The 20207-nt window shown below is 48.4% G+C and overlaps 1 protein-coding gene across 5 annotated transcripts in view; it reads right to left on the bottom strand.

Moving 5' to 3' along the window:
• The window catches only part of MYT1 (myelin transcription factor 1), a 69578-nt gene that overhangs the window by 10997 nt on the left and 38374 nt on the right, over nt 1-20207 (bottom strand). For 3 of the 5 annotated variants that reach the window (XM_054081581.1, XM_054081585.1, XM_054081580.1), the window contains exons 5-17: nt 20115-20177; nt 18982-19229; nt 17304-18176; nt 16543-16677; nt 14879-14969; nt 13007-13120; nt 11362-11576; nt 8205-8410; nt 6976-7245; nt 6181-6335; nt 3767-3829; nt 3480-3548; nt 433-495 (exon numbers count right to left, since the gene is read on the bottom strand). In XM_054081581.1, the coding sequence (XP_053937556.1) occupies nt 433-495; nt 3480-3548; nt 3767-3829; nt 6181-6335; nt 6976-7245; nt 8205-8410; nt 11362-11576; nt 13007-13120; nt 14879-14969; nt 16543-16677; nt 17304-18176; nt 18982-19229; nt 20115-20177 (2565 nt within the window). The remainder of the gene's footprint in view (nt 1-432; nt 496-3479; nt 3549-3766; nt 3830-6180; nt 6336-6975; nt 7246-8204; nt 8411-11361; nt 11577-13006; nt 13121-14878; nt 14970-16542; nt 16678-17303; nt 18177-18981; nt 19230-20114; nt 20178-20207) is intronic. The other 2 variants (XM_054081584.1, XM_054081583.1) reach the window with 2 other exon arrangements.

Raw genomic sequence — 20207 nt, 5'->3', positions numbered from 1 at the left:
TCAGGAGGAAAAAAAAAGAAAATAAAAAAATTGAGGGAGATGGACAGTAATTAATGGTGTCTAGATAAGAAGATCTCTGCTAACAGCCTGCAATGTTTAATGGAATTGTTGAAACAAAAGGCTCAGATCTCTGCTATTAATGCTCTAAAGTGATAATAGAAGTCATAAATAGGTAGCATTATTAACAGGAACATTGCATCAGCTAAAATCTGACCCTTTGTCTTTTATTCTGTTGAAGGGAGCGTCTAATCAGATGCTGGAAACATCAAAAAAAAAAAGAGAAGTCAGATTAAAGAGATGAAAATAGGCTTCAGTTGTCAGTAACATTAATGTTTTATTCAGAACTTTACGACTCTGCCCACTGCAGGGGAAAAAAATAGGGAAAAAAAACAGAAAAAGGCTACAAAGAAAATAATTTAAGGGCGATCTTACCTTCTATGCGATGCATAATTTCCTGTTATGTGACCAGAGCCATCACAACCAGGAGTAGGGCACCTGCAGAGGAAAGGGATGCTCAGATCAGCCTGGGGATGCGAGCAGGGGATCGATGCTTTGCGACAGCTCGTTTCAAAGAGAAATCTAGGGACCCTCAACACAGTAGCAGGTTTTTTTCTTTCTGCCCCTTCTCCCTCTGCAAGAACAAGGTCTGGTCTGTAACATCCATGGCACCGAGGTCAATGCATCACTGCACAGCATCAGCATTGGAGAGGAACATCAGTGCAGAGGTGAGGATGTTGGGTGAGTGGTGGGTGGCTGCTCTCTGGTGGAGGGACGCAGGTCCCAGCCACTGTTCCTACACTCACAAAGGGGATAATGAGCCCCTAAAAAGATCCACAGGACAGTGTCCATCTCTCTCTAAGGAAGACATGAGGCAGCAGGTACCAACCAGGGTCATTGTGCTATGTGAGCGTAGTCAAGGAAGCAGAACAATAGCCTACAGCTCCGATCAGCTTGGCCCTTCGAGCTTTCTCCTCCAGGGCCATCTTGGCCACTGCAAAGTGGAAGCCCAAAAGAAGGTCTCAACTCAGGTCTGAGTGATTTGGGGGGTGGAGGCCAATCTCATTGATGGTAAACAGACACCTCACTGCAGGAGGGTCCTTGGAGTAAAAAACTGGCGGATGCCTCCCATGGGAAGTAACGAAGGAATAGAAGGAAGAAGGTCAGGTTAACCTCAGGTTTTCTCCTTCTGTGGTATGACAGGTGAGGGATGAGGTTTCTGCAGGGGAACAACTGCCCGCAGGGCCTTGGCTTTGGGGTCACCAGGTCACCATGCATGGTGCACCAGCAGCTTTCGGTGCTTCAGTGCAGAATCTGCCCCTCGATCCTCAGCTGCTGCCGTTACAAAGGGGTCTTTAAAGATGCAATCACGATGATGTGTTTGAAGGTAAGCATCCAGCACTCTGGGACATGGTTGAAAGCAAAGCCTGGAGAATAGTTCTGTGATCACACAAACCTGCACAAAGGCTGGCAGGGGCTGCGAGCCCTACCGAGCAGCAGCGAAGATAATGGCATGAGTTAAGCACTGCATCATTAAGGGCGCAGAAGCGAGAAAGGTAAGCAGATACGGAGTACCACGAGCACAAAGATCTGCTCCAAATGCTGTAGGTGACGTGGCGGACATAAAAGTTGTCATGGGGACAAGGAAGAGAGGTGAGGAGTGCTCGCAAAGGATGTGAGCGCCAACCTGCCAATTAGCCAGGGCTGTTTGAGTCAAGTGATTAGGACTAGGGGAAGGAAATCCACGGTGTCGCTGCGGGACGAGCAGGAGATGCTGAGCCACTCTCTTCTGAGCAGAGCGAGAAAAGCTCATGGGATGACTGCAAACTTGCAGAGTGCCTTTTTTCTTCAAGGGAGGATTTTGCTGTGCCCCCACTTTCTCAATCCCCGTTTTTAAAGCCACGGCAGCCTGGCTCGCTAGCCCTGGTTGGTGCCTACTACAGAGCAGGGATTGATGCATCTTCAGGGCACCCCAATAGGCAACACATGATGGTGCGCTGACAGCACCCAGAGCCAATGCCTTTGGGAAAGCTCATGCCTGACCAATGCAATGGCATAGTTAGGGTGCTCTGGCCCCTGAGAGTCAAAGGAGCAATGGTTTCCACAGATGCTTGGAAAATGGCTTTTTAAACAGTCATCTCTTTTTCTTTTGTTAGAAAATATCAAAACTCTCCTCTTTGCATCACCTTGAGGGAGGGTTTGGCATTTGTGAGTCATATCCACTGCCAAAAAAAATGAGGTGGGAGAGCAGGGAAACGTCCTGGTCCCAGAAGGGTGACAGAGAAACTGAGTCAGGACCAAGGCTTGGCCTGCTCAGACACAGAAGACACAAATGCACACAGATCCGGTGCAATAAGAGAAGGGACACATCCAGCAGGACCCCAATGAGGGTGCAGATTCTCTAACTCAGTGAAAAACTGCCAGTTTAGGAGGTGACCACGACTTTTCATGCTGTTAAAACAGAAAGCAAAACTCTTCCTTTGTTGTTCTAGCTTCAGGGTGGGATGAGATTATGAAAACACTAACACTGAACTCCTTTTGCTTTTCAAGACTTTTAAAGAGGGGAAAGGAGTGATTTGATTTTTATTTTTAATTATCTGGAGACAAATCATACCGACAGAGACCTTTTATTGCATGTTCCAGCCTGAAGCTATTTTTTTTTTTATATCAGGGATATTAACCCCTGAAATGGAATTTATAATAGAAACACTGACATGGCCTTATCTGAAGTTATGAAAAGCTGATTGCACTCCCTGTCATATCTGCAAATCCTCTTCCCTTCCTCAGCTCCGTTTTCCACCAGGAGAGTGGAAAAAAAGCCATACTTGGGAAATGACATTTAAAAGCTTTGTTTTGGCTAGAAATACCCTGGTTTATACCGTACTTTGATAAAAAGCTCTGACATCAGATGCCTGAGGGGAGCAGGGGACACTGCACAGCAACGCTTGGAGTGATGCTCGGTCTCAGGGACGACCCCGTTTGCTTTTTCTTCAGGCCCTTACTGGAAACGGGCACTGTTCCTGAGAGCTTTTAATATCTTTAATGCTAATTGCCTGATCACTGGGCTATTCTTTAAGGCTGTTGGAGAAACACCAGTTCAGCAAAGCTCTCTTAAGAGGTTCCCTCAAAATGTATATTGTCTATAATGCATGATTAAGTGTACTTAGTGCTAATCATGCGAGTCCTTTCCCTCCACTGGCATATTCTATTAATATCAACTAATCCAGCTACTTTTTCCACCTCTGTGATAAGGAGCAGGCAGTTAAACGTTTTTCCTGGCACCTGCACCCACATCAGCTGGAGGCTGAGCTCCTCCAGAACTCCTCACAGGCAGATTTTGATCAGCTCTTTGAAAGGAGAAGGGAGGGGATGGAAAAGCAAAAGCAGAGCAAGAGGAGAGGGGGGGGCAAGGAGAGGGAAGAGAGGAAAAAAAGGTTGGAAAAAAAGAAAAAAAAGGAGTTCCAAGTTGAGCGCAAACATACTTGAGGTCAGCAGAGTGGGCAGCCATGAGGTTTCTGAGGCTCTTGTCAGCAAGAGGACAACCAGAAAGGCTGAAAGAGAAGAGATGGAATACCTGGATAAGCAAAAAAAAAAAAAAAAAAGGAAAAAAGGAAAAAGAAAAAAAGGGCTGGGGGGTGGGGAGGGAGAGGGGCAACAGAAGGTGGGGAGGAAATAGAACCAAACTATCCACATGGTCAAAAAATATACTAAAAGAAAAAAAAAAGTTGCCTTTAGGGTCCAAACCATAAAAAAAAAAAGGTCAACCCACCTGCGGTGAGAGGCATAGTTTCCCGTTATGTGTCCACTGCCGTCACAGCCTGGGGTTGGGCAACTGGGCAACAACAACAACAACAAGCGTAAGTGCTGGAAAGGAATGGATTCACCCGAGCATCAGGGATCTGCAAAGCCTGCTGAGCCCCCCGCAGGGTCTGTGTGCAGCAGGGCTCAGCCTGGCCCTGGTGCCAGACCCCTTACACTGACTCCTTCTATGGTTGCATGCAAATAAATGAGCTGTTTCCCTTTCAGCTTCCTTTCCTCCCTGTTTTGTTGCCAAAATATCCTAAGAATCCTGAAAAAAATGAAAAAGAATTGTGGCAAACGTGAAAAAAAAAGTGTTCAAAATGCTTGGTTCCTTGGTTTGATGGGTAGAAGTGGAAGACTTAAAGCAGCCTGCTGGGTGGCATTAACAAACAGGCGTGAACACCACTGCCTTGGTGCTGCCAAGTTGGATGATTTTTGCAATCCTGAAGCTCTGGCTGCAGGAATCAGCTTATTCCCCGAAAGCATCAGATTTTAGCTTTCTGAAATTATTTTTTTTCCCAGCCTCTATAGCTGCAAATAAAAGCTTGAAAACCCCAGAAAGGGAATAAAAATAACCTTTGACTCATGTGCCTGGGGGTTTCTAAATCGAGGACAGGCAGAAGCTGTCACATCCCTCTTGCTGCCTTGGCCAGGCTGCGTTTCCCACCCATCCCTCTCTGCTGCCTCCACTGCGACTGCACCATCAATGGGCAAAGGTGCTGCCTCTTCTCAGTGTCCAGGGACAAGAAAGAGTTCGTGCATGAGCAGTGAAGCTCTGGCACAGTCGTGCCCTACCTACCCAAGGCCAGGGCTACGCATGAGAGCAGGGATGTCGTGGGACAGTTTGGCCTGACAGGTTGTCAGAGTCTTGGGGATGTTCCCTGTCCATCCTTGAGTCCTTTTCACGGCCACAACACCCAAACACTGTGAGCCCTAGAGCCAGCACTGATTTGAAGAGGTTCAAGCAGCAGATGTATGGCTGTGTGGCACCCACTCGTGTGCTGACAGCAGGGTAGCAAGGAGAAAGAGGTGAGGAGCACCTTCCTTCACAGCCACTGCCAGCAGTGCCTGGAGGGGACTCAAGAACCAAGACAGAGCATCTGACGCAGAGGGCAAGTCTACTCCTGAGTTAACAACAGCTAATTCATTGCAGCCCTTGGGCCAGAAAGGAGCAGGGATGCTAAATGGGGAGAGAAGGCTCAGGGCTGCCGGCAGCACCATTCATTTATTCCAGGGCTGTTTCCATTTAGGAAATTTCTCTACCCTCATAATACAATTATAGCACAGGAGGACTTCAGGGCTCTACCTTAGCAATTGCTGTTTGCATCATTGCTGGGCTTTAAAAAAGCTTTAGAGATTTGTATATGGCAGCTGGTCTGTGCTTTGCTCATTTAGGGAAGATATTGCTGCTGCTCTGCCCCCAAAGATCTCCTCCCTGCCTGTCCGCTCCCTCTGCCTCCTGCTTGCGTACCCGAATAATGAGCTATGTTGTATCCGGTCAGCAAAACGATGCTCAACGACTCTTCCCTGTTTAACATAGAGGGAGGTCAGATGCACAGGAAAGAAGCCAAGCACAGCAGATCTGCTGGATGCCTGGGAGGGGAGACCTCCTCCTCACAACCTCCAGACTGATCCCAACCTGCCATTAGAGCAGAGCCAGATCCAAGCTGCAGCATTTGGGTCAGACTCCAAAAAATAACCATTGTTTTGGGGGATCAGTGTGGATGCAGAGCAATACTCCACCTAATGGATTAGATCTGGGTCTATATTTTCATCTATCCAGTGCCACAAATATGTAGATGTGAGCTGGATTGAGATCTCTCTCCAATTAAGGTGTGATGTTGCTTCAGCCCTGGTTCACATTTTGTGGCCCTAAAGTGTCATGGTGGTGGGACTCATTACTCTACGTTAAGCGGCCAACGAGTCCTGCCTTCCCAACGAGGCATCTCGCTGTTCAACACCCCCATCAAGAAGCTACTGAGATCCCTTGGGTACTCTTGGCTCCACAGTATCCCAAAATGAGGGGACTGGTGATTCGACAAGCTCCATCGCTGTGACAGAAACTCTCTCCCAGGAAAACACCAGGGAAAACACACCCTGCAAGGAGGTTTCTACATCCATGAATCCTGAGAGCACTGAGCTACCCAGAAAGATCCCTTCACCACTGCATAGTTTCAAGGCCACATCCCTCATTGAGCAATTGTACGAGCATAGGTTTTTCTCTTTGAGCTTTTGTCTGAATCACTTAGACGAGAAAAGACCCATCACAGTAAGAAAGGGAACTGCACTTCTGATACTTAAAATGTATTTGCTGACAGATTTTGTCTCCTATGAGCCTGGCTGTGCTCATCATGGAGGAAGAGACAAGAAGGCAGGACTTACGTGAGCAGCTCTTTCTTGATGTCCTTAGAGAGGAATTTAAGCTTGAAGTTGGTTAAAGTAACTTCCCCTGGGTATTTTCGCTCTTCAAAGTTTTCTTCCGACACTTCTTGCTCATCAGCTTCTGAGGAGGCAAAAGAGTGGGCAGCGGGCTCTGACTGCAAGAAAACAGACAGGAAAAGTGTTTGTAGTGATGGTAATTGATGCTGAGCCGTGGTGAGAAAGGATCCCAGGTTCATCCCAGTATGTGCCCATTGCAGACACATCTGAGCCCTTTGCTAGCACCTTGAAACACCCAAATCAGAGATCAAACAGCCTCCAATTTCCCCTTTTTATAGGAGAAAATGTGTAAAACATGTCCATACAATGATTTACACCTGGTTCTCCCAAGGTCTTAAGGGGCTGAAGGAGGTAACAGCCAGGCTCCCACACCTGCAAGGGTTAATGTTACATGGCACAGGGGCCATACCTGCCAATGGCAGGTATAAATCATCCTGGAGAACATCTCCAGCAGCACCACTGGTGCAAAGGAGCCAAAGGAATTTACAAAGAAGAAAGCGCCGCAGACCCAGGACAACGCGAAGTGGGTTCTTCCTTGGCAAGAACAGCCCAACAGATCCAAGAGCATCTGCCTTCTGCCTGACTGTCCACAGCTGATGTGTGATAGCATGGTTGAAGCTCTCCTAGGCTCCAAAGGACAAACTAGGGATTCTGGGGGAAAATAAGACAACTGTGCAAGCAAATATGGCATTCACTTTCCCATGACGTGTTATTTAAGCATCAAGAGTCAACACTCACCTCTTCTGGCTCCTCCTCCCGTTGCCGGTTTGGTTTAGTGTAGTCAATAGGCCCATCCCATTCATCCTGTCGGGAGGTCTGGCTGGACTGGGGGGAGGTCATGGTGCTGCTTGTGGCACTGGTGCTGTTTTGGCGCTGGGACACATCTGGGGACTTCATGCTGGGACTACTGCTGCAGCTGCTGCTGCTGGGGAGCGTGCTCTCCCGTTTGCGGTGCTTGTTCATACTCAAGTCCAGAGTCCCATTCTCATCCACCTCAATGTCCATGGACTGAAAGGTTGGAAACACGCCCAACGTTAGCAGCTAACAGCAATTCCCTATAGGGATCTTGCCCCCACGTGCAGTGCTGCGGGACAGGTTATTCACATCCTGTCCTCTCCACAGACCATTAGAATGAACTGAATGGAAGGGATGCTCTTTCATGAATATTTTCAGATATGCCACACAAATGCACTCCAGCAATGTGATGTTTTGACTCAGTTGCTTGAAAACAGGCATCTAGTGTCATTTAAGATGCCCCATGGCATCCAAGACATCTTCCTAAGGCTAAGGGTGCAGCATGGGACTTCCGGAAAAAACGTGTTCCTCTGAAAAATAGCTGGAGATCAGCTGGGATGCACCTGAGGAATCTCAAATGGCATCAGGTACAGATCAGTGAGCAACTGAAACCAGCCTTGAAAATCTGCTTGGGAAAATCAAGCTGGGCCAGGGCCTTACCACTCTCACAGCAAAACATTTCTTCTCAAAATCTCATCTCAGTCTCCCCTCTTTCAGCTGGAAACCGTTCCCCTCATCCTATCCCTGCCCTCCCTGATCAAGAGCCCTCCCCAGCTCTCCTGGGGCCCCTTTCAGTGCTGGAAGCTGCTCTAAGGTCTCCCTGGATCCTTCTCTTCTCCAGTACAACCCCACCTCTCTCAACCTATCCTCTTACGGGAGGTGCTCCAGCCCTCAGATCACCTCTGTGGCCTCCTCTGGACTCACTCCAACAGCTCTGTGTCCTTCCTGTGCTGAGGACCCCAGAGCAGGATGCAGGGCTCCAGGAGGGGTCTCAGGAGAGCAGAGCAGAGGGACCGAATCCCCTCCCTCACCCTGCTGGTTACATTTCTTTTGATGCAACCCAGGATATGAAAAATGAAGGCTAAAAAAGGTACTGCTCCCACCCCAAACTTCAAGATTTACCCCACTCCCCTGAATGATGGTGTGGTGGTCCCCAGGCACACTCGGCTCACCTTGCTGGGGGTCTCTTGCTGCTTCGTGCTGAGATTCTCCGGCATTTCCCAGCAGCGGGTGGAGAGGTTGAGGATGGCAGTGGCAGCCATGTGCGCAGCCTCGGCATCGTGGGAGTAGTCGAAGCCTGTGGAGGAAGATGAAGTGCTCTTCACGTAACTGCTGGAGGGGCTGTGGCTGGGGGAAGAGGCCTTTGGAAAAGGTTTGGCTGGAATAAAAAAGAGAAGGAACAACACAAGGCTGATGTATAACCTGCACGGGCAGCGGGGAGAGGTTAAGTCAGTCAGACACAGCTAACGCATCAGCAGTTCCTGTGGTTATTGCCGAACCCATGGCTGGTTTGTTGCCTGGATGTGCAATGGGACCAATTTTGGCTGCAACTGGTGCACCGGTCTCTTGATGTGAAAACTTAATTCATTAACTGACTCCGCCACCAAGTCCCCAAAACATGAATATTTTTCTTCATTAAAGCTACTCCTGGGTGGAAGCGGTTAAAGGAGAGAGCTTAGAGAAGATTCCTGGGTCTTTTTTTATTGTCCTCTCTATGTTCATAACTTATCCGCAGAGCTGACTTACAAGGAGATTTCTTGTAGCATGTTTGAAAACTTACAATTTAAAAAATTACATTAATAACAAAACCATGGCCATGAAATACGAGCTTCCGATGGTGACACCAGTGAAATATGGATTTTCTGACAGCAGACGTATCACTTGAATATGCCTGAATACCAGGATTTATTACACAGTCGCACGCAGCCACAACTCCTCACTGTTGCTGTATCTCAGCCCGCCGCAGTGCAGTCCTGGGGATGCGATTCTCTTTACGCTTGCCCTAATCTTGAACCTGGTCCTGTTGAGGAGGGCCTTGAGCCACCCAGAGCCCCTCTCATGTCAGTAGTTTCAGTGGGTACAGACTGGGATCATCTGGTTTTGGACAACTGCAAGACTGGACTTGGAATCAACTACCAAAATCTTCAAATTCTTATTTAATTTCACTATGAAATGAAATGGGGGGGGGGCAGAATTCACTCCCTTCAGTGGAAACCTCACCAGGAAAGACTCCTAAGCTTTGGCAGATGATCACAGGGTCATAGAATAGAATATCCTGATTGGAAGGGACCCACAAGGATCATCAAGCTCATTTCCTGTCCCTGCACAGGACCACCCCAACATCCATTCTGTGTGGCTGAGGGTATTGGCCAAAGGATTCTGGAATATCGTCAGGCTTAGTGCTGTGATTGCTTCCCTGGGAGCTGTTACAGGGCTCAACCACCCTCCCACTGAAGAACCTTGTCCAAATGTCCAATCTAACCCTCCCATGGTACATCTTCCTGCCATTCTCTCGGGTCCAGAGAGAAGAGCTCAGCTGCTGCTCCTCCTTGTGAGGAATCAGTAAACTGTGATGAGGTCTTCCCTCAGTCTCCTCTTCTCCAGGCTGAAAAGAGCAAGTACTTTAACCACTCTTCATACATCTTCCCCTCTAAACCCTTGATGATGGTGAAGCAGCAAGACAACCTGAGTTGATGTGGCTACAGAGCAAAGCCATTTCCCATTACAAACTCATCATATAAGACACTATAAAACGCTAATCCTCCCAAGGTTGCTTTCTTCCTCATTGGGTGCATATATAATGCGTATTGACATTAATGGGAGTTCTGCACACCCATGCAGGGGAATATAAATCCCTCTGGATGAAGATCTCTTCAAAATAAGTTCTCGGTGAAAGGAACAGATTTCCCTGCTATGATTGGCAATCATATTCATCTTGTCGCTTTGATTAACTCATTGGAGGTTTGCCCAAATGGTTATTCTTGTGTATGGCTGCTTGTTTTCGAGTCCGGTTTAATGCACGGCTTTGCGGTGGGGTGCGGGTATTTGCCAGCCAACCCGACAATATCCAGGATCGTGAGATGCCAATTTCAATTTCACACCGTAGGCTCAGCGATGCTTTTCCATTTCATAAGTATTTCTACCCTAATAGACTCTCAATCAGCAAATTAGTAAAATAAGTGATGAGAAAAAATAGAAAGGATTATCCTAGTGGGTCTGCTGGAATTATTTTTGTCAGTACAATTACCCTGAAAATTCTTTGCTAATATTGCAAATAACACAATCTATTCAGCAAGAGAATCACTTGTGCTGGGAAACAAATTACTTTTCCATCAGCCCTAACCCAGGATGACAGTGGCAGTTGTGCTCTCTGGCCTCCATCCAATTTCATTGTCTGATCCTTTACAGATTTAGTACTGTAATAAAGGGCGCTTCCATTGTAGTGCAACAACCGGGATGCTTTCAAGTAGGAGCACTTTTTAGAGACCAGCTGCATCAGGATTAAACAGGATTGTGGAAGTGGGATTAGCCAGACAGAAAGCCCTCTTGAGGCTGCCGACTTCTGCAAATCGGTCTCCTAAATCTTTATTTTTTTTCCTTAAAATGATATCTTCAGGTACACGTTTGGTATCAAAGGGAAGGGAGAGGTTTAACATCAGCCTGAGCAGGTGGGTTTCCCAGTGCAGCTTCCCTCCTGCTCCTGACAGCCCAGCTCCTGAGGGTTTATTTAGCCATTTTATTTTCACCCACGCTTCGGTTGCACAGCGTTGTAACCAGGGCAAGGTCCTCGGTACAGAGCAGAGGTGGGTGGCTACGGCAGGAAAGAGCTGGGGGGTAGTAGGTAGGCGATCAATAAGTAGAAGAGCTGAAGAGCAGAGCACAGCAGAGAAGACAAATGGGTGGAGTGGATCATATATAAGATGGAAGAGAAGAAAACTATAATCCATTTAGCTAGATGAGGAAAGACAGATCAATAGATATGAACTGCAAAGCAGCAGGGACCGACTGCGAACAACTGTGTAACTTATCCCACCTAGAGACATCGCTCAGATTAATGTTCCCACCACTCGATGCAGTTCATCCCAAAGCTGAAGCCAAAGTGATTCTCACTCAAGCAAAGCTTTACTGGCAGTTATAGGCTCCTTTCTTCACAGGACCCATCTCAGCCTCCCCTAACCCCGTTCTCCTCATGCTTTGCAGCAGCAGGAGGGATCCAATGACTCAGCCCCCCACTCTCCCGTCACCCCAAAGCCACGATCCCAAGAGCCTCATAACACACTGAGAAAGGCAGAGAATGCAAAACCCAGCCCATCCCTGCTCCCAACTTACATTTAAAGGCTTTAGGTGAGGTTTCGCTAGTCTGAATCTTTGGGGCAAGCATGCGTTTGCCAAAAACCTGAGCATCAAAACTTGCATAATCGAAGGTGACCTTGGAGTACTTCTCCAGCTCCTTGGCCAGGTTGGCCCGGGGGGTTGCTGGGACCATGTTGGGCCGGTAGCTTCCATACTGAGGGATCTCCAGTTGCTTCACAAAGCACATAGGCCTGAGGATGAAACAACAAGAAACAGTAATTTCTCTTTTCCTCTAGGAGATGGCTGTTTGGAAGGGACCAGACACAATGGGGATGCATAGTTGCACCTTGTGCCCAGCGGGTTACTTGGGAAAGGGAGGCAGCAAAAGCCCTTTTGCTCTCTTTAGCAAGTCGGCATCTGGTTTGGGTCTCTTAGATTCTTTTTTTCAAATTTTTTTCTCCTCCCCCCTCCTTTTTTAAGCAGAACTCCAAGGTGTTGAGCTCATCCAAAACAATCTTCTTGCAGGCTGCTGTAGCATGGCAACATCTCCCAACAGCAGTGTCAACTTGGGCATCACTCACTTATGGGACCCATGACATAAGACGGCACATGAAGGCATGAGGACCTTAGGGTAGCTCCATTCACCCCTGTGGATTCATTGCAAAAGCACCAGAGCCTCTCCTCTCCCTGCAGAGTCCCTCTTCAAGCCCTTGCTTCTGCCAGGCTGCCAATCATGAATCAATTTGTCTTGCATATAAATTGTATATAAATGGCCTATTGTTATTCTCCTTCCCGTGACCTCTTTCCACCACTGAGTCCTTCTGAGTGGGAGCTCCTTGGAGCATGGACCGTCCTTGTGATGCATTCCGAGCGCTCTGCACCCAGCGCAAGCTCTGCTGCTGATAAGTAAGTAATCATCCTAGATGGCGTTTCCAAAAGCACCGAGTGCCGGAGCACTGGGATGCTCAGCCATCCTGGGGAGCAAATAAATAAATTCCTCAGCCCTCATGCCTTTGTGGGAGTGCTGCTCGGGACTCCTACGGTGGTTTTTATCCTGCTCTCATTGCAAAATAACTAACCATATTACAATCCACCTGTAGCCTCATGAATCACATCATCTACAGAAACCAGCATCTATCAGGGATGTCTTTAATCCTTTCTCCTGGGAAGACTGAGATGGGCGAAGTAACAAAATAAATGTGACTGGTTTGGAAGTGAGTGGCTGGTTTCTCTCCCCTGAACAGCACGGGTTAAGGAAGAAAAGCGAGTGGACTTATGCGAAACTGCCATCGAGTGATTCATATGTAGCCTAAATCTTCTCCTCCCCCTCCCCTCGCCCACCCTACTTATAATGCTAATATAATAGCCATCATTCTCTGGCAGTTTGCATTGCAGAGCAATCGGCACAAATGCCTTCTGCTGCACTGGTAAAACCCTTTGGCCTGTAGCCTCAGCATTAATTGATGCTACAGAAGCAATTCATTGTCCTCAATGCCCTCCCTGGGATCATCAATTAAATATCTCCCCACCTTGGCGAGACCTATGATCATAATAAGAGGACTCAGCAGTATCAAGATACAGCCAGAGGGAGCAGTGACGGCTGCTCTTGTGAGCGTGGCATCGCGGGGGAGGGCTTGGGGCAGTGTGGTTACGTGGTGCTGGGCTCCGCGCTCCCATTTACCTGAGTATCCGGTCAGAATTGGAGCTGGTCTTTGAAGGATCACCAGACTGGGTTTGTTGCTTTTCATGCGATTTGGCTAATTTTTCAGCAGCAGCAATAGGGCACCCAGATAAACTGTGGGAGACAAAAAAGAGAGAGAAGAAAGAAGAGAGAAGGAAACAAGCATAAGCGTGACAATCTTTATTTCAGGGACCCAGAGCTGCACAGAGCTCATGGGGAAAGTGTTTGCATTTAAGGGCTTTATTTTTTATTATCATTATCCTAGTTTACTTTTAGTCTCGGCAAGCAGCAAAGCAGCCAAACATCAAGCACCAAAGCTCTCCAGGAGGAGCCCCAGAGCATCCCCAGGGCCTGCATCAAGGAGGCAGCTCCCCCGAGCAGAGCACAGCGGGGGCAGTGGGGGATGGGCTGGTTTCTTTGAGTGGTTTTAGCAGCCAAATGGCATTTTTGATTTGTATTTATTTGGATCTTTCGCAGGGCTGTTTGAAGAGAGCCTTCTGAGGGGCACTTGTGGGGAAACATTTGCACTTCTGATGTGCACGGCTGCCAGCGCGCCCATGCCCGGGGAAGATCGGCGGCTGTAATGGCTTTTGCTCGCACGCACCCTACACACAAGCCTGGCTCTGCCTCTTCTTGACAGCTTGGCTCCTGTGGCAATTGCTCAGGGAAGGTAAAAAGCCCTCACGAGCAGAGCCCACACACTCCCAGACAACCTCAAGCCATCACAGCCACCTTTGCCACTGGAGCAGCCAGCCCCAAAGGGACCCCCATCTCAGCCCCACACAGGACTCGGAGCTCTGACCCCACCGGGTTTCAGCCCAAACCATTGTGTCCAAAGCTTGCTCCGCAACTCCCTGACACCAGTGGATCACCTCAGTCTCACTGCTGCCTGCACCAAACCAAGCTTCTCAATTAACCAAGCAGAATTGCTCTCGCAGCTACAGTCACGACAAGGCACCCACCAGCTTCCCCCACAGCTGAACGAGTAACAACTCAAGCTCACCTCATGCCTGCAAAGGCATCAACATTCACAGAGCTGTCACTCTCTGCCAATTAAGCTCAAGAGCAACGAATAGTAAATCATAAATTCATGAGCACACCCCTGTAGCACAAGCTCGTCTGGCTTTTTAGAAGGTTTCTAGCTTTTAAGTGTACAGTCCTCTCCACTCACAGCATTCCTGTTTGTAAAAGTGCTCAATTTTAACTGAAAGCAGAACCTGGGGCATAATTACAGGTCCCAAAGTACAACCCTGTCCCCTCCAAACCACATTTGGGCTGAGGTCCTACAGCAAAAAGACCTAAATTCTCAGCTCATCAATGATTTCAGCCTAAGTACTATGGAAATTCTGCTAAGTGCCATACCACCAAACACAAACATCACCCTCCAGTCAGCCTCACCAGGCACCCTCTGCTTCCCTAGTGCCAAACACCTCTCCCATGAACCCCAACTTCCATCTACTCTTGCACAGTTCTACATGCAAGCCTGAAGCATTGCTCTCCTCTTGCCCTGTTGCAGAAATCGCTGCCTTGCCTTGCTTTAGAATAGAACGTCCTCGTAGCAGAGGTGCTCCAGACCCCTGAGCATCTTCGTGACCTCCTCTGGACCCATTCCAACAGTTCCATATCATTCTTATGCTGGGATTCCAGAACTGGACACAACTCCGGGTAGGGTCTCACAAGAGCAGAGTAGGAGGGAAGCATCACCTCCCTCAACCTGCTGGCCACAATTATTCTTTGTTTTAGGGTCATCCTTACTTCACCCGTACAGTTGCCCCACGTTCCCGTGCAAGAATAAACCCAAGGCTTTTTGGGCTGCTTGTAGTGCTGCCATCCTTGCCCTGACCGTTACAGAGAAGTAGTTAAAGGTGGTACCTCCTGTGCGTGTTGCGGTTGCTGTTGACGTGACCCTGTCCTGTGCAGCCTGGCGTGGGGCATTTTAACACGTTCTCGTGCATCGCCAAGACTTCGGAGCGAGAAGGGAAGAGGAGAGGGAAAGGGAAGCAGAAACAACTTGATAAAAATCAGAGGAGAAAAACAAAAAAAAAGACAAAATCATCAAGTCTTGTACTCTGGCTTCCTAGAAATCAGGGAACGTGAAATGCTGTAATTAGAATCTGTCTGCATAGACAAAAAAAGATTTACAAGGCAGCAGTGCTCAGGTCAGCACTAGATTAGCATCTCAGCACAGAGCTTGGGCTTTCTCCTCATTTGCTGATTGCAATCCAGTTTCCCCCATCCAGCCCCTCCCACCCACCACCGCTTTGGAGCCAGGGCTCCCGGTTTCAGGTAGTTTTAAGTGATTGAAGTTGTAGCTTTGCTTTATCCTTAGGACTAGTCTTCGTTTGATTTTTTTTTTTTATATGTATTTAATCTTCAGGATTATTGCTTCCTGCAGCTCTGGTCTTAAAAGTAAAGAAAATAATTTGATTTGCAAGCTTTTCTAAAGCACTCAGCTTGTGTTAGTTATTTATGAATATTTCTTCTTGCATTCAGGCTTGTGCGAAGGCAGCTGCACTTGCTTCTCGCTTCCTGCAGTTCTGGGTTTCTGGCAGGTCTGCAAGCTTTGAAATTACTGATAAGGAAGGGCCATAGTTTGGGTTTTTTGGAGTCTATTATAGAATCATAGAATGGTTTGGATTGGAAGAGACCATGAAGGTCATCTGGTCCAACCCCCCTGCCGTGGGCAGGGACACCTCCCACTGGATCAGGTTGCTCAAAGCCGCATCCAACCTGGCCTTGAACACCTCCAGGGATGAGGCAGCTACGACTGCGCTGGGCAACCTGGGCCAGCCTTCTCTTCTCCAGGCTGAACAACCCCACCTCTCTCAGCCTGTCCTCATATGGGAGAAATGCTATTATCATAAACATACAACATTGATTTTTATGTATAAGCACAGGAAAAGCTCTTTAGAATATTGGTAGAGAGATAGAAATAAAATTTCTATGCATATACAGAAATAAAAGACTGTTATGATGATGATAAATATTTTCTGTGGAATAGACGAACCTCGAGAGCTATCCTGGACACCGTGAACGATTCCTTCTCTTTGCCGTATGGCACATTTTGAGCAGGAAAGAATAGTTTTCCCCTTCTTCCTAACATAATATCCCAAGTAGGGAAAACAGTAAGAAATTCCACGTGAGGATGGGAACTGCATAACACATCTCTGGAGGTGGGCGTAGTTTTAAAGCACCTCTTTGATTTTCAGGAAAGAGATCTCATTCTCCACAGGATGGTGCTAAAAATCTTTAAGAAGGGCAGGACTTTCCTAGTAATCTCTGTAGTGTTTCCACTTTGGTGGATAGAAGCATCTTGGACCAACTTGGAAAAGCACCATCCCATACCAGAAACTGTTATACCTCAAGGATTAACATCAGGCTTATTCTAGGGACTCAGTCACAAAATTCACATCATCTGCGACTATTTGAGTGCCCAGTGGCCTTGAGATAGCTCTGCTCATCATGTGTGAAATTTCCCCTAGGACATAAAGCTCGGACTAATTTAAGGAACCCTTGTTATCCCACCATATACTCACTCTCCGGAGGGATCCTGTCCTTGTGCGGACAACCAGAGAGGCTGCGATGGTGAGGGTAGAGTCCTGTGACATGGCCAGTCCCATCACAGCCAGGAGTTGGACATTTGATTTCTCGCTTTTCGGGTCTTGAGGGATCTAGGGTACACCAGGAAAGGGCGGTGGGAAGCAGGTTAACGGATTTGGAGAGGAAGAGGTGGAAAGGAGAGAAAAATTGCCAAGGATGCCTCCCACCACCTTTCCAGTCAAATAGAGAAAAACCTTTGTGTTTGGAGGTTTTTTCATTTCTGAAGGTGGAATTGCAACACTTGGAAGTTTCAAAAACTAAACTCAGAAAGCGATTTTAGCTGTCAGCCTGGCTGGGAATATGGAGCTGCCACACTAACTGAGTGGCAGCCCTACTCAGCACTCAGAGGGACTTTGCAGCCCCTGCCAAGCCCTTTCAGTTGCTGTGGCCAAACTCCTACCACTGCTTTAAAATTAACTTGGATTTTAAACCAACTCTACTGACCAGGCTGAGATGTTCAAGATCAACACACAATTTAGCCAAGCAATTCCCCTGCTGAGATGTAGAGGACACTGTCATTTTGTGCATTCACTGTTGACCTCTAGATCGTCCCCATCTCTCTGGGCATTGAAGGTTTGTGGCTCAGTTCCCTCTGTGGGTTGTGACACACACACACCCTCCTCCAGCAGCCCAGTTTTCACAGGGTGCTGAGCAGACAAATTCAACTTGGGGTGGGAAGGAAGGCTCGTCCCCGTACCTTTGCCATAGTAGCTCTTTCGGATGCTGTCCAGTGGTTTGCTCTGTTTCTCATCCACCTGGAAGTGCTTTACGTGCTCTCCTGGCAGCCTGCTGGGTTCCCGCACAATTTTGACCTGCTCAGCTTTCAGCGCTATGGCTTGTTCCAGCAGGCCCAGGTTCCCCCTCGTCATCATGTCATACATCTCTGACTCATCAGTCACTGCCGATTTCTGGGAGCGGGCATCATCATCTTTGTCATCATCTGACCGGACCTCCACGATGACTGAGTACTCAGGCTTTGGGCTGAACTGCCCTTCACAGTGGCTTTTCTGGGTGTCCTGAGAAGTGCAAGGAGCTTCTTCGCAGATCACTTCAGGAGCCATCTCCTCCTCCTCTTCATCCTCCTCCTCTTCTTCCTCTTCTTCCTCCTCTTCTTCTTCCTCCTCCTCCTCTTCCTCCTCCTCTTCATCTTCCTCGTCATCCTCATCATCCTCTTCTTCTGCTTCAGCCTTCTGCAATTTGCAGGACTCCTCGCAGTTTGCATCATCCCGGTGCTCCGGACACAATTCACTGCTGCGTTCGCTGGTGACCTCGATGACCTCCTCTGCATCCTCCGTCTGGATGATGATCTCCTTGTCACACTCTTCCTCCACTAACTCCTCTCCTGCATCCTCGTGGACCAGGTGCACAACATTGGGTGGTGGCTTGGAGACCTGCAACTCAGCTTCAGGCAGCTGCCCTTCGATGGCAAGGGTTTCCTCTGCTATTTGGCCTAGGTTTAGGAGAGAGTTGGCGATTATTTCTTGATAGCTGCTGTAGTTGGCCTTGCTGGGCCCAGACGTACTTGTTGCTGTGGTTTGTCCATAATGGGTCGATTTTGTTGGGCTTCTCTCTGAGGGGGGGCAAGAGAAAGAAGAGGAGAAAAAGAAAGAAAAGGAGGAAAAGAAAAATAAAAAAAAAAGGAGGAAAATAAAAAGGAGGAAAAGAAAAGGAAGAAAAAGGGAGGAAAAGGGAAAGAAAAAGAGGGAAAAAAGGAGGAAAAGAAAGCAATTATAAAAGCTCGTAAATGGCTCTCTGTCTTAATAGAAACCAGATCCTGGCTGTTATACCCCTGAAGCAGCCTAATTCATTGCATTTGGGAAAGGTAGGTAGAAACACGGGAGCATTCACAGGCTTGGATGTGCACAGCTTCCCGGTCCCCAACTGGCAGCAGCCATCTGGCCCCCTCGCTCCCAAAGCCAGGGGCTCCACACCAGGTCTGACACAGTGCCAGAACCCTGGCTGGACACTCGGCTGGTTTCCCTGTCCCTCCTCTTGGAGAGTGGCTGGATCCAGGCAGGAGGACGGATCCTGCACCAGAGAAGGCAGCTGAGGCCCTTGAGGCACCAAAGTGAGACCCTGGTCACCTTCCTCACCACCATCTGAGCCATGTGATGGGTTCCTCTGTGCCTTGCATGGATCCTTCCCCAAGGAAGAACTCCTGATGGAAAAGCTCTCATTTATGAGACACCAGAGACAATCTGTGTGTATCTCCTCTTGCCTCAACCAGAGCTTTTCCGTTGTGCTTTCACTGAACGTAATAACTGCAGGACTCATTCTGTACATAATTCAGAGGAGCTATAACTCCTGGTTATTAACACTCCCTGCCCTTTATTCATCTGCAGAACACAGCTCTGCAATCAATAATGATAAAGCACCTTCTGCCGGCTCAGGGCTGCGGATCTCCTCCTGCTCCACCGCCTCCGCTTCGTCCTCCTCTAGCGTCCCCTCTGACTCATCAGAGCCAGACTCCTCCTTCACCTCAGCCTCCTCGCTGCCATCACTGTCGACATTGTAGCCTTCGTCCAAGGCCAGCTTGAGTGGATGGGATTTTCTCTTCGACACCAGATGTTCGGCCTCCGCATCCTGAAGTTTCCTCTTCTTTGCTAGAGGGCAGCTTTGTAAACTGCAGATGGGATCAAGGAGCAGAGAGGAGGCATCGCCAAGTGAGCAAGGCATGGTTACACTACCTGAGCCAGTTAGGTAATGGCAAGTGGGACAAATGCACCAAATACCTTGACTCCACCTCCAAAATTTCATAGAATCATAGAATGGTTTGAGTTGGAAGGGACCTCAAAGCCCACCCAGTTCCATGCCCTGCCATGGACAGGGACACCTCCCACTGGATCAGAGGCTCCAAGCCCCATCCAACCTGGCCTTGAACACCTCCAGGGATGGGGCAGCCACCACAGCTCGGGGCAACCTGGGCCAGGGCCTCCCCACCCTCACAGGAAAACATTTCTCCCTAAGATCTCCTCTCAATCTCCCCTCTTTCAGCTGAAAACTATTTCCACTCATCCTATCCCTGCACTTCCTGATAAGGAGTAAATGTAGCCAACACTGGCTTTTCAGTATTCTGTCAATTATGTACTCTTTCTCTCTGTCCACTACTAAACCATATCACTGAGCACCTCATCTGTCCATATTTTAAACCCCTTCAGGGATGGTGACTCCACCGCCTCCCTGGGCTGCCTCTGCCAGGGTCTGAGAACCCTTTTGGCGAAGAAATTTTTCCTTATGTCCAATCTGAACCTCCCCTGGTTCAACTTGAGGCCATTTCCTCTCATCCTATTGCCTGTCACTTGGGAGAAGAGACTGACACCCACCTCACCACAACCGCCTTTCAGGTATTTGTAGGTAGCGATGAGGTCTCCCCTCAGTCTCCTCCAGGCTAAACGACCCCAGGTCCCCCAGCCTCCTCCCACCAGGCTTGTTCTCCAGCCCCTTCCCCAGCTCCTTTGCCCTTCTTACTCACATTGTTCCATTCCCACTACCTCCAATCCAGCCTCACCTTCTGTGCCTTGCATACTTTCCACGGATGTGTCCTGAGCCGTTACAGCCTGGGGTTGGACAGCTTGAAAAGGAAACAAACAACCGTCAAGAA

This window comes from Cuculus canorus, chromosome 16 (genome assembly GCF_017976375.1).
Source record: "Cuculus canorus isolate bCucCan1 chromosome 16, bCucCan1.pri, whole genome shotgun sequence".
Taxonomy (NCBI): Eukaryota; Metazoa; Chordata; class Aves; order Cuculiformes; family Cuculidae; genus Cuculus; species Cuculus canorus.
This window is presented reverse-complemented; position numbering and strand designations above follow the sequence as displayed.